Source organism: Salmo salar, chromosome ssa01 (assembly GCF_905237065.1).
Source record: "Salmo salar chromosome ssa01, Ssal_v3.1, whole genome shotgun sequence".
NCBI lineage: Eukaryota > Metazoa > Chordata > Actinopteri > Salmoniformes > Salmonidae > Salmo > Salmo salar.
Window position 1 is genome coordinate 129651867 of NC_059442.1, and position 14018 is coordinate 129665884.

At 43.7% G+C, this 14018-nt stretch overlaps 1 protein-coding gene across 8 annotated transcripts in view; it reads right to left on the reverse strand.

Annotated features, from left to right (window-relative positions):
- Positions 1–14018, reverse strand: part of LOC106562412 (membrane-associated phosphatidylinositol transfer protein 2) — a 63490-nt gene that overhangs the window by 12432 nt on the left and 37040 nt on the right. For 4 of the 8 annotated variants that reach the window (XM_045688826.1, XM_045688833.1, XM_045688828.1 and 1 more), the window contains exons 4-13: positions 12946–13160; positions 10552–10670; positions 9551–9784; positions 2058–2405; positions 1846–1941; positions 1634–1744; positions 1193–1254; positions 635–694; positions 301–391; positions 27–180 (exon numbers count right to left, since the gene is read on the reverse strand). In XM_045688826.1, the coding sequence (XP_045544782.1) occupies positions 27–180; positions 301–391; positions 635–694; positions 1193–1254; positions 1634–1744; positions 1846–1941; positions 2058–2405; positions 9551–9784; positions 10552–10670; positions 12946–13160 (1490 nt within the window). The remainder of the gene's footprint in view (positions 1–26; positions 181–300; positions 392–634; positions 695–1192; positions 1255–1633; positions 1745–1845; positions 1942–2057; positions 2406–9550; positions 9785–10551; positions 10671–12945; positions 13161–14018) is intronic. The other 4 variants (XM_045688835.1, XM_045688829.1, XM_045688836.1 and 1 more) reach the window with 1 other exon arrangement.

The window sequence follows — 14018 nt, forward strand, 5'->3', positions numbered from 1 at the left end:
GTGCGTGCGCATGTGTGTGTACTCACTTGGACACCAGGGAAAAGGCGTCGGCACAAATCGCGGGGCAAGGGACCATGCGGATGGCGATGCGTCCTAGGGCTGCTGGGTAATGGACCCTCATCACTGTCTCAAACGCTCCGGTCAGAGTGTTAACGTCCGCCTGCTTACTATTTGGCTCACCTGGGAGTAATTATGAGTAAATAGCCATACAATATATTGTGACATTGTCTTTCCAAGAACAAACAAAGTGAGATGACTGTAAGTGTTTACTGTAACAGTTTGTGTTGGGATATTGTATACCTGCTCCAGTGTCTAGGATGTTACCCCCGTGAAGCACCAGGAGGAGAACGTGGATCTTTGAGGGCGCCAGACACTGCTGAGACGACCCATCCTACGGGAGAAAGAGGAGGAGAGTGGGCGGACGTTGACTAGTTACCAATACACAGTGACTGTGAAGGGGTGAAATCATGGAAATGAAGTAGAATAGAAAAAGAGACAATTCCAATTGGAGTTCTATCAGAACTGAAACAACATCTTTTCACAGCCTACAGTAACACAACACCCTACTAAAGGCTACAACATCACCTCTGAACCACAGTGCACTGTGGGGCTGGGGATAGGGGGTCAGACTTACAGCTGGTCGTCTGCGGGACCTGACAGTGGAGCGACGTCTCCGTTTACTAGAGACGTGACGCTGGACACATAGAGAATAACACACTGAGATGCTGCCTGTGTGTGTGTGTGTGTGTGTGTGTGTGTGTGTGTGTGTGTGTGTCAGAGAGACGTGCTGCTGCACACAAAGAGCAACAACAAACACCGATATGGTATTTACGTGTGATCTACTATCCCCGATAGACTTTACTCTGCTATGTTCTCCCTCCCCCTCTGGCTGTCATTAGGACCAGATGGGATCAAAGCATTCTCAAACTGACACACAACATCAATAAAGCCAACTGTTACAGTACCGGTTTGACTGCAAACATTGCTGTTTAATATATTGTTAAGAAATGTTGTTAAGAAATGATGAAGCTATAGTTAGTAATCCTCAGTGAGAACTCAATGTTGTTTACTAGGCTACTCTCATACATTCTTCATACCGCTATTTGTTGATTTGGATCCCCATTAGCTTTTGCAGAAGCAGCAACTACTCTTCCTGGGGTCTAGATGAGGAGGTGTTACATTGGAAGCATACCTCAAGGAGTCTCTCGTCACTACTGGTCGCGGCATACTCTTCACCCGACTGATACAGGCTCTCTGTAAACACACACACACACAAACACACACACACATACACACATACACACATACACACACAATTATTTTTCATTAAACAAATTAACTTCCTGAAGGACGATATTGGACATGAAGATCTGACATCTTAATGACGAACGGAGCTTGTGTGTGTGCACAGTGTATGTTTGATTTAGATTTGACTGGGATCCCCATTAGCCGAACGCCAGAAGCGACAGCTAATCTTCCTGGGGTCCGACACATAACAAAAAAGATATTATAGACAAAAATACTTTACAATTGACATACACTTAAAAACATGAACATAGACATTACAGACTTACACGCATACATTACTACATATACATATGCCTTAACGAGGTGTGTGTGTGTGTTGTCCTACCCTGGCCCTCGTCCATCTCTGTAGTCTCCATCTTGTCCATTAGGTCGTTGGAACTCCACTTGGTCATCTCCTTGACATGTAACAGCATCTCCTCATCCCCAGAGAAGTCCTCTGAGGAATGTTGTAATAACATGTAATAACAGTCATGGAACCCCAGTAACAGCTGATGTAGTAACGGTAATAGCAGTCTGTAATAAAATGTCATAGCCAACCGTGAGCGTCAAAGAACTCGTCGTCCGTGCTGTCCTCGGAGTCACGAGCGATACTCTGCATCCGCCACTCTGAGATGTTCTGGTGGACGGGGCTTCCTGTGTGGACAGGAAATAGGAAATAGAGTGAGGGCACTATTCTCTCATGCTCTGGGTTGATTTGAAACTTGGGGACTTGGTAATTATTGAACAGAGCGATGCATCGCTCCACTCACCTCCTCTCTTCGAGGATCTATTAGACGACTTGGACGAAGTCGACCACTGCTTGGTGAGCTCTCCACGCGTCTGTAACGCATCTCCCAGCCCTGTCCGTCCTCCCTCCACCTCTCCCCCCTCCCCCAGGGCCTTCACTCCCTCCTGGTCCTGGCCGGGGGTGGCAGGGGTCCCGTTGGTGACTTCCGCCCCCTCCTCGGTGTCACTGAGACTGTACTGGGCCATCGTCCTGGCCAGGGCTAGCTGGGTCTCTAGCTCCAGCTGTCTGATGTCCTCTATGGTCAGACCGTACCACTCATCTTGCCAGCACCACGCCTGCCGGTGGGCACGCACCATCACCTTACGCAGGCCTGGGGAGGAGGAGGAGGAGGAGGGGAGGGAAGAGCAGGAGATTAATAACATTATCACAGCGATCTCGCTCTCAATTCCAATCAATATAATTATTTTCCTTTCTCTCAATACCCATCAATCGTGCATACATTCATTAAAAATAAACTAATGCACCTGTCAGTCATAATGTACTGAACAAGCACCACACAGCAGCAATAACACAGAGCAGTCGCACACACACAACACACACATACTAGGAACACAGGTACAACACGCACGCACACACACACACACACACACACACACACACACACACCTAGCAGGTGATTCAACATTCAACTCAGCCGTAACACAAGAGGATTAAATGAGCTGTGTGTATAAATTAAGAGAGTGTATATGAACAAACAGCAGTAGGTCAGTGTGTGTTAGTGATGCGCGGGTTGACTCATAACCTGCAGTTCCTGCGGTTATATCTGTGGAGCGGGCAGGTTTAGGTTCATTAAATATTATGTGGATGAACAGCGGGTGGGTGGTGAATAAAGAGAAAAAAAATGCATACCAAAAAATCTATAATAATTACTGTGCAATTCATATTTATAGGCTACATTGAGTTTTTTAATTTCATTATTTTTTTTTTTTTTTTTAAATCGGTCATTAGTGCATAGGCCTTTTCATAAAAGCATGCGGAAGGTGTGATTTATTGTTTGACTTTAACTATTGTTTGAAATGTGTTGTTTCAGAAAAACATGAGGCTCCTGTTCAATAGGCCTAAATATTCAAATGAGATAAGGAGCTGATCGTGGACTGCAGGAAACGGAGGGACGAGCACGTCCCCATTCACATTGACGGGGCTGTAGTGGAGCGGGTAGAGAGCTTCAAGTTCCTCGGTGTCCACATCACTAGGGACCCATCATGGCCCAAGCACACCAAGACAGTAGTGAAGATGGCACAAAAACACCTCAAGAGGCTGAAAAGATCTGAAAAGATTCTCAAAAAGTTATACAGCTGCACCATTGAGAGCATCTTGACTGTTTTTTCTCACAACTGCTTGGCTACAGACCGTAATGCGTACGGCCCAGTACATCACTGGGGCCGATCTCCCTGCCATCCAGGACCTCTATACCAGGCGGTGTCAGCGGAAGGCCCTAAAAATTGTCAAAGACTCCAGCCACCCAAGTCATAGACTGTTCTCTCTGCTGCCACACGGCAAGTGGTACCGGAGCGCCAAGTCTGGGACCAAAAGGCTCCTGAACAGCTTCTACCCCCAAGTCATAAGACTGCTGAACAGTTAATCAAATGGCTACCCTGAATATTTGCTAATACCCCCTTTTATTTGCACTGACTCTCTAGCACCAGCTCTATACACACACACTCACTGGACTCTACCCACAACCTCACACATAGTACACTGACACTCCAACACACACAAACACTACATACACTGACACACACAAAACACATGCATATTGACACCACACACACACACGGACACACTTTAACACTCTTCACATACGCTGCTGTTACTCTGCTTATTATCGATCATGATTGCCTAGTCCCTTTTACCCCTACCTACATGTACATTTTACCTCAATTTCCTCAACTACCTCGTACCCCTGCACAATTACTCAGTACCGGTACTCCTAATATATAGTTTTGATATTGTTACTTCGTGTTACCATTTACTTTTTAACTTGTTGAGAAAGGGCTCGTAAGTAAGCATTTCACGGACCATTCCACACCTGTTGTATTCGATGCATGTGACAAATACAATTTGATTTGATTTGAATAAATGTGGAAGAAAAACATAATTGTTCAATAAACGTTGAAGAGGGAAAAAAACGTAACTGTACAGCACATTTTCTATATTTGCGGGTTAGGGTTGGTGCTGGCCTCAGATTTTCATTTTATCACATATAGTCGGGCGGTTACGGATGGGTTATCGGGGGAGAAGGGCCTTGTTCAGGCAGGTGACGAAGAACCCGATGGTCACTTTGACAGAGCTCCAGAGTTCCTCTGTGGAGATGACAGAACCTTCCAGAAGGACAACCATCTCTGCAGCACTCCACCAATCAGGCCTTTATCGTAGAGTGGCCAGACGGAAGTCACTCCTCAGTAAAAGGCACATGACAGCCCGCTTGGAGTTTGCCAAAAGGCACCTAAAGGACTCTCAGATCATGAGAAACAAGATTCTCTGGTCTGATGAAACTAAGATTGAACACTTTGGCCTGAATGCCAAGCGTCACATCTGGAGGAAACCTGGCACCATCCCTACGGTGAAACATGGTGGTGGCAGCATCATGCTGTTGGGATGTTTTTCAGAGGCAGGGACTGGTAGACTAGTCAGGATCGAGGGAAAGATGAACGGAGCAAAGTACAGAGAGGTCCATGATAAAATCCTGCTCCAGAGTGATCAGGACCTCAGACTGGGGTAAAGGTTCACCTTCCAACAGGACAACAACCCTAAGCACACAGCCAAGACAACGCAGGACTGGCTTTTTGACAAACCCAATCGAACATCTCTGGAGAGACCTGAAAATGGCTGTGCGGCAACGCTACCCATCCAACCTGACAGAGTTTGAGAGGATCTGCAGAGATAAATGGGAGAAACTCCACAAATGCAGGTGTGCCAAGCTTGTAGCGTCATACCCAAGACTCAAGGCTGTAATCGCTGCCAAAGGTGCTTCAACAAAGTACTGAGTAAAAGGTCTGAATACTTATGTAAATGTGATTTCATTTATATATATATATATATATATATATATACACTACTGTTCAAAAGTTTGGGGGTCACTTAGAAATGTCCTTGTTTTTGAAAGACAGCAAATGTCTTGTCCATTAAAATAACATCAAATTGACCCACAAAACACCAGTCTCAACGTCAACAGTGAAGAGGAGACTCCGGGATGCTGGCCTTCTAGGCAGTGTTCTTTTGCCCATCTTAATCTTTTCTTTTTATTGGCCAGTCTGAGATATGGCTTTTTCTTTGCAACTCTGTCTAGAAGGCCAGCATTCCTGAGTTGCCTCTTCACTGTTGACGTTGAGACTGGTGTTTTGTGGGTACTATTTAATGAAGCAGCCAGTTGAGGACTTGTGAGGCGTCTGTTTCTCAAACTAGACACTCTAATGTACTTGTCCTCTTGCTCAGTTGTGCACCGGGCCCTCCCACTCCTCTTTCTATTCTGGTTAGAGCCAGTTTGCTCTATTCTGTGAAGGGAGTAGTACACAGTGTTGTACGAGATCTTCAGTTTCTTGGCAAGTTCTCGCATGGAATAGCCTTCATTCTCAGAACAAGAATAGACTGACGTGTTTCAGAAGAAAGGTCTTTGTTTATGGCCTGTAATCAAACTCACAAATGCTGATGCTGCAGATACTCAACTAGTCTAAAGATGGCCAGTTTTATTGCTTCTTTAATCAGAACAGTTTTCAGCTGTGCTAACATAATTACAAAAGGGTTTTCTAATGATCAATTAGCCTTTTAAAATGATAAACTTGGATTAGCTAACAACGTGCCATTGGAACACAGGAGTGATGGTTGCTGATAATGGGCCTCTGTACGCCTACGTAGATATTCCATTTAAAAAATTTGCTGTTTCCAGCTACAATAGTCATTTACAACATTAACAATGTCTACTCTGATCAATTTGATGATATTTTAAAAATGGACAAAAAAAATAAAAATTGGCTTTTCTTTCAAAAACAAGGCCATTTAAAAATGACCCCAAACTTTTGAACAGTAGTGTATATATAATGACAGATTTCTTGAGTTATCTTAGATCAATTCTGACTATTTTGGAGGAAATACTGGCTACGCATTTATAAATTGGACAAATAGTACTATTTAAATATTTTTTTGCATTTTTCAAGCGAAGGGCTTTTAAAGGAGAATGCAAGCACACTCCTTCGGTTCGGCTAGCCGGGTTTGGCTGGTGTGGCTAGTCGCCAGCAGAACGTCGAACTGAAGCATGCTGACTCCTTAAGCAGTAGTAAATCACTGTCATGATGCAGACTGATGAGCTGACAGAAGAACACTGGCAGGAAATTAATCCTGCTGCCTTTCTTATCTTCTCTCTCACTCCTTCTCTGTTTTTCTTTTCATCATTCTTCCTTTATTACCACCATGGTTCTCTATACCTCTCCCTCCAACTGTCACTCACTCTCTCATTCACTAAATCAAATCAAATTTTATTGGTCACATACATGTGTTTAGCAGATGTTCTTGCAGGTGTAGCGAAATGCTTGTACTTCTAGCTCCGACAGTGCAGTTATATCTAACAAGTAATATCTAACAATTTCACAACATATACCCAACACACACAAATCTAAGTAAAGGAATAGAATTAAGAATATATAAATATACGGATGAGCAATGTCAGAGCGGCATAGACTAAGATACTGTACAGTAGAATACAGTATATACATATGAGATAAGTAATGCATGATATGTAAACATTATTAAAGTTACATTATTAAAGTGACTAGTGTTCCATTTATTAAAGTGGCCAGTGATTTCACGTCTGTGTATAAAGGCAGCAGCCTCTCTGTGCTAGTGATGGCTATTTAACAGTCGGATGGCCTTGAGAGAGAAGCTGTTTTTCAGTCTCTCGGTCCCAGCTTTGATGCACCTGTCCTGAACTCGCCTTTTGGATGATAGCGGGGTAAACAGGCAGTGGCTCAGGTGGTTGTCGTCCTTGATGATCTTTTTGGCCTTCCTGTGACATTGGGTGATCTGGGTGTCTTGGAGGGCAGGTAGTTTGCCCCCGGTGATGCGTTGGGTAGACCGCACTACCCTGTGGTTGTGGCCAGTGCAGTTGCCGTACCAACCGGTGATACATCCCGACAGGATGCTCTCAATTGTGCATCTGTAAAAGTTTGTGAGGGTTTTAGGTGACAAGCCAAATTTCTTCAGCCTCGTGAGGTTGAAGAGGCGTTGTTGCACCTTCTTCACCACACTGTCTATGTGGGTGGACCATTTCAGTTTATCAGTGATGTGTACACCGCGGAACTTGAAACGTTCCACCTTCTCCATTGCGGTCTTGTCGATGTGGATAGGGGGGGTGCTCCCTCTGCTGTTTCCTGAAGTCCGAGATCATCTCCTTTGTTTTGTTGACAAATACATAAAAAAACTAAATACTGCAAAGTTTCCTAAGAACTAGAAGCGAGGCAGCCCTCTCGGTCCGCACCATCTTTCTCTCATTCTCATTCCTACTCTCTGTCTTTTTCTCATATTTTCTCTTATTTTCTCTCCCTTCCTTCCCCACCCACACTTCTCTCCAGGTCTGAAACTTGACCAATGCAGTGACTCATAAACATCCCACCGCCTTCCCTGACAATCCCAGCCACAGTGATCGATTAACAGGCCAAACTGTTAAGAATGTGGCCGGGATAACATGACAATGAGGAAAATGGGAGGAATAATATTGCCAATAATAATTAGAATGTTGTACTTGTTAGGTTAAGTAAAAACATTGTTAAATTGCACATTAAGTTTTCCTTTTCTTTTTGTCACAAATAATGGACTGAATGAAAACATTTTAACAATGTGATTTAACCGATTGATGTTTGGAAAATAGATAACAAAAATGATGTTAAATGCCTGTAAACAGCTTGGGGAGAAAAAATATGTCACAGATTAAATGATGTAATATAGGCCTACTGATTATTTCTCAGTATACTTGTGAGCTACTCATTGACAGCCCGTGAGCTACCGGCCATGCAGTTTTCCACCATAGCTGGATCCATCATAAATGTTTGCACTACACAATAAACTTTCATGAAAGCATTCGAGGGCTGACTGTTATCTACCTAACATTAGCTAGCAAATCAGTGTTGAAACAAGCTAGCTAACATGAGCTAGCAGTCATTTTAGCTGGCCAGGTCATATTGAAAGCTAGCTAGCTACATAATATCAAACCTGTCGTCTGGTTTGCTTGATTAGCTAGCCAACTAATAGCCAATTCCATGGCAAGCAAGGTAGTATTTAAGCTAGCTAGCTAACGTTAGCAAGCTAAATACATGGCACTGAGTCTGGCTGGAACTGGCAGAGTATGGGGTAATGTTAGTTGCACCATGGTAAGGGTGAATTAAATAATTTTGCTAGCAATCTATCAAGCAACATTAGCGAAACCAGGTGCAGTAAAATATTGGCCACCTAGCAACATGACATATCTAATTTCTGGAGGCAGTGGAAACGCAATTTGAGCTAGCCCACCAAGGCCAGCACAACCTGCATATATATATATATATATATATATATATATATATATATAAAGGAATGCCAGGGGCACACTCCAACACTGATACATCATTTACAAACAAAGCATGTGTTTAGTGAGTCCATCAGATCAGAAGCAATAGGGATGACCAGGGATGTTCTGTTGATAAGAGCGTGAATTTGACTAATTTCCTGTCCTGCTAAGAATTGAAAATGTAACGAGTACTTTTGGGTGTGAAGGAAAATGTATGGAGTAAAAAATTGAAAATATTGTAACGGAATGTAATGAAGTAAAAGTAGTCAAAAATATAAATAGTAAAGTAAAGTACAGATACCCCCAAAAACGACTAAAGTAGTATTTTTACTTAAGTACTTTATACCACTGCAAAATAGATAAACAATGTTATTTTGCAGGTGTCTATCATTTTTAAACACCAGTGGTGCAACTAGTGTTTTCTAACTGCACAGAACCAACACAGTGGCGTGCAGGAGCAAAACAACTAGTGCTTTCTAACTGCACTGACCCTGCGTGCAGAGCAACAACTAGTGCTTTCTACAGGCAGACTTTTTACAACACAGTGGCGTGCAGGAGCAAAACAACTAGTGCTTTCTAACTGCACTGAACCAACACAGTGGCGTGCAGGAGCAAAACAAAACTTTTGAGTGGTCAAAACCATTCACCTTGAGGCGACAGGGGAGGGGGTGCTTAATGCAATCTGTTCATTATTATATTATATAGAAATTGACACATTTATTTTAATACAGACTATCTCAAAACATCACTAATTATTGAAAATGACAAATTACCCGAATGGATTGTGATAACTTTCTGGCAAAAAAGTACGTTTACACCCCTATTTTGAAAGTAGCGGTACAGCTGCTCTGTTTGTGCCATTGCTCAGGCGCCTATGTGCGCACACACACACACACACACACACACACACAAGTACCTACCAACATCGTGAATGAAGCGTTCTATCTTGGACTGCATGCCCCAGTATCTGAACTCCACCTTGCAGAGCTTGTAGGCACACATGACCGTGTTCTGGGTCGGGTTCTGGTTGATGAGCTCGATCCAGTCGTCAGTCAGTGGTCCTCGCTTGGTTTTCTCTGATAAGTACAGCTTAGGGTCCTCCTCAACCAGGTACTCATGGGGTGCAATGTAGTCCTTCACAATGTCAATGGGGTCTGGAGGAAGAACACAAACACACAGACCAAAATGTACACAGACCAAAATGAGCCATGTAGTAAATGATGAGATGATTACTTATTGACATTCCTTGACTATGTCTAATTTTGGAGTGAATGAGGGCAGAGGGAACCAGAATAGAACTGAGAAAAGGAGGAACAACAGTACTGCTGGCTAGAAGCCACTAGAGGTCTCCACTGCTCTGCTCTACGACCTGAGTGTGTTGCTACGTGTGTGTGTGTGTGTGTGTGTGTGTGTGTGTGTGTGTGTCTGTGTTGTGTGCGCTTGCGTGCTTGAGCGTCTGTGTCAGAGAGATGTGCTGCAGCACACAAAGAGCAACAATAAACACTGATCTACTATCCCCATACACGTTACTTTGTGTACGTGTGTGTGTGTGTGTGTGTGTGTGTGTGTGTGTGTGTGTGTGTGTGTGTGTGTGTGTGTGTGTGTGTGTGTATGTGTGTGTGTGTGTGTGTGGTTATGTAATCATCCCCCGCAGAGTCAGTCTGGGCCAGACAACACACCTATCACACACTGCACTGTGGGAGTGGTGCTGCAGTATTAAGCCAGCCAGCAGCTCACACTCACACACACTAGCAGCAGCATAAGGCGGAACACACGCTGTCTGCATCTTAAAGACCACAGTGTGTGTGAAACAGCGAATTGCTGACTGCTCTCTGAAATCCATGAAGACCAGACAGACAGACTGAGAACAGTAGGCTTGAGAAGGCATGTAGGCTTGTTTGTGTGTGTGTGTATACTATACCTATAGTCCTTGTTCTTTTTTCTGCTGATGACAGATTGAAGCACTCTTGGGTCCCTGTGTCAGGTTTATAATACGTCTCAATGTCTATGGAGAACTTCTCTACGAATGGACAGGTATACCTGGAGAGAGAGAGAGAGAGAGAGAGAGAGAGAGAGAGAGAGAGAGAGAGAGAGAGAGAGAGAGAGAGAGAGAGAGAGAGAGAGAGAGAGAGAGAGAGAGAGAGAGAGAGAGAGAGAGAGAGAGAGAGAGAGAGAGAGAGAGTGGGATGCATGATGTGGAAAGAGGGAAGGAGGCTTTAGGAGAATGTCTCTTTTACATCTTGTCTTTGTGTAGGCGTGTAAGGTAGGGGGTCTAGGGTAGAGATGCACAACTCCGGGCCTCAGGGACACACATTTATGTGTGTAATGATGTAAGTGTGTGTACATATAGTGGCAAGAAAAAGTATGTGAACCCTTTGGATATACCTGGATTTCTGCATAAATTGGTCATAAAATTTGATCTTCATCTAGGTCACAACAAAACACAGTATGTTTAAACTAATAACACACAAACAATTATAGGTTTTCATGTCTTTATTGAACACACCGTGTAAACATTCACAGTGCAGGGTGGAAAAAGTATGTGAACCCCTGGATTTAATAACTGGTCCTTTGGCAGCAATAACCTCAACCAAACGTTTTCTGTAGTTGCGGATCAGACCAGCACAACGGTCAGGAGGAATTTTGGACCATTCCTCTTTACAATACTGTTTCAGTTCAGCAATATTCTTGGGATGTCTGGTGTGAGCTGCTCTCTTGAGGTCATGCCACAGCATCTCAATTGGGTTGAGGTCAGGACTATGACTGGGCCACTCCAGAAGGTGTATTTTCTTCTGTTGAAGCCATTCTGTTGTTGATTTACTTCTGTGTTTTGGGTCTTTGTCCTGTTGCATCACCCAACTTTTGTTGAGCTTCAATTGGAGGACAGATAGCCTAACATTCTCCTGCAAAATGTCTTGATAAACATGGGAATTCATTTTTCCGTCGATGATACAAGCTGTCCAGGCCCTGAGGCAGCAAAGCAGCCCCAAACTATGATGCTCCCTCCACCATACTTTACAGTTGGGATGAGGTTTTGATGTTGGTGTGCTATGCCTTTCTCCACACATAGTGTTGTGTGTTCCTTCCAAACAACTCAACTGTAGTTTCATCTGTCCACAGAATATTTTGCCAGTAGCGCTGTAGAACATCCAGGTGCTCTTTTGCAAACTTCAGACGTGCAACAATGTTTCTTTTAGACAGCAGTGGCTTCTTCCGTGGTGTCCTCTTATGAACACCATTCTTGTTTAGTGTTTTACGTATCGTAGACTCGTCAACAGAGACGTTAGCATGTTCCAGAGATTTCTGTAAGTCTTTAGCTGACACTCTAGGATTCTTCTTAACCTCATTGAGCATTCTGCGCTGTGCTCTTGCAGTCATCTTTGCAGGATGGCCACTCCTAGAGAGAGTAGCAACAAGTGCTGAACTTTCTCCATTTATAGACAATTTGTCTTACCGTGGACTGATGAACATCAAGGCTTTCAGAAATACTTTTGTAACCCTTTCCAGCTTTATGCAAGTCAACAATTCAGTGTTCTGAGATTTATTTTGTTCGAGGCATGCTTCTTGTGAATAGCAAACTCAAATTTTGTTAGTGTTTTTTATAGGGCAAGGCAGCTCTAACCAACATCTCCAATCTCGTCTCATTGATTGGACTCCAGGTTAGCCGACTCCTGACTCCAATTAGCTTTTGGAGAAGTCATTAGCCTAGGGGTTCACATACTTTTTCCAACCTACACGGTGAATGTTTATATGATGTATTCAATGTAGACAACAAAAATACAATAATTTGTGTGTTATTAGTTTAATAAGCACACCATCTTCGTCTATTGTTGTGACTTAGATGAAGATCAGATTGAATTTGATGACCAATTTATGCAGAAATCCAGGTAATTCCGAAGGGTTCACATACTTTTTCTTGCCACTGTACATACTGTACATGTGTACATACGAGAACCCTTTGAAGAACCCTTTTTGGTTCCAAAGACTGTAGGGTGTGTGTGCATACTATACATGTGTGTGTTCCCTCTCATCGTGTGCGTGTGTATGGGTAAGGTGTGTGTACATACTACATACAGGTGTATGATCTTAATTTGATCACCCTGTTGCAGGAGAACTTTCCTTCAATGCAGGAAATGTAAAACTTGTAGTGTATTTGAGGTCGAAACAGGATTCTGTATCAACCCCTTACAAAAATGCCCATCAGTTATAATCAACAGAATAATTCACATTTCCTGTTGTTGCAGGATTATTTTCTTGCTGTAGCAAACTGGCTCAAATTAAGATCCTACATCTGTATGTGTGTGTTGTCTCTCACCGTGTGCGTGTGTATGGGTAGGCGTTCCAGGACTCCTCTTCCACGCGTAGAGCAGCCTGAGGCAGGATGGAGCAGAACCATGAGGGGATGTGTTTCCCGATGTGGTACACCTTGTGTGTGTACTGTCCCGACCCGCCTGGACCATCCTCATACGGCTTGTTCTCTAGGATCTCCACCCCACTGCCCTCACCACAACTCTCCTCTCGGCTCTTCTTCTGCAAGAGGAGTGCTTTTCAGTGGAACTGGTTGCAGCGTACACACATGCATACACACATGCATACACACATGCACACACACACACTTCATCCTCGGCTCAAAGCTGAATATATTTTAATCATAATGATGACCAAAGTGGTGAGTTAGGAGAAAAATGGCTGCCACGTCAAAATATTCCCCTCCCCCAAATAAAACCTCTCCCTGTCACTCCTCCTTTCTCCAGTCCCTTTTTCCTTCCTCCCTCCTGCTCTCTCTCCTGGCAGTCTGGTGGTGTATTAGCTTTCATCTTTCCTCATAGAGGAGGAAGAGGAGAGAGCGATAGAGAAAGCGAGTAAGAGAGAGAAAGACAGAGACAGAGAGATAAATAGAGTCAGATGGAGAGGAGAGAGAGGAGAGAGAAAGAGAGACAGAGACAGAATGAATGAGGGAGGGAGTTCTAGTCAGTTGCTGCAGTAATCAATACGCTGCATATTGACTATCATGCAACTTTCTCTTCCCCTCCCGGCTAGCACTGGTACATGTCTCAGCTGCTACCAGTGTGTGTGTGTGTGTGTGTGTGTGTGTGTGTGTGTGTGTGTGTGTGTGTGTGTGTGTGTGTGTGTGTGTGTGTGCATGCATCTGTCTGCTTATGTGTGTGAAGAGATTGCTCCTCTCAATTCCTAAGGCACTCCTACACCCTCTGTGGAAAATGGTCCTACATGGAACCAAAAAGGGTTCTTCAAAGGGTCCTCCTATGGGGACAGCTGAAGAACCATTTTAGGTTCTAGATAGCACCCTTTTTTCTAAGAGTGTACTGTCTACCCTGGCACTGGTAGACTAGGAGACAGATGGCAGACCCTGTAAGTTAGCCAGTGTAT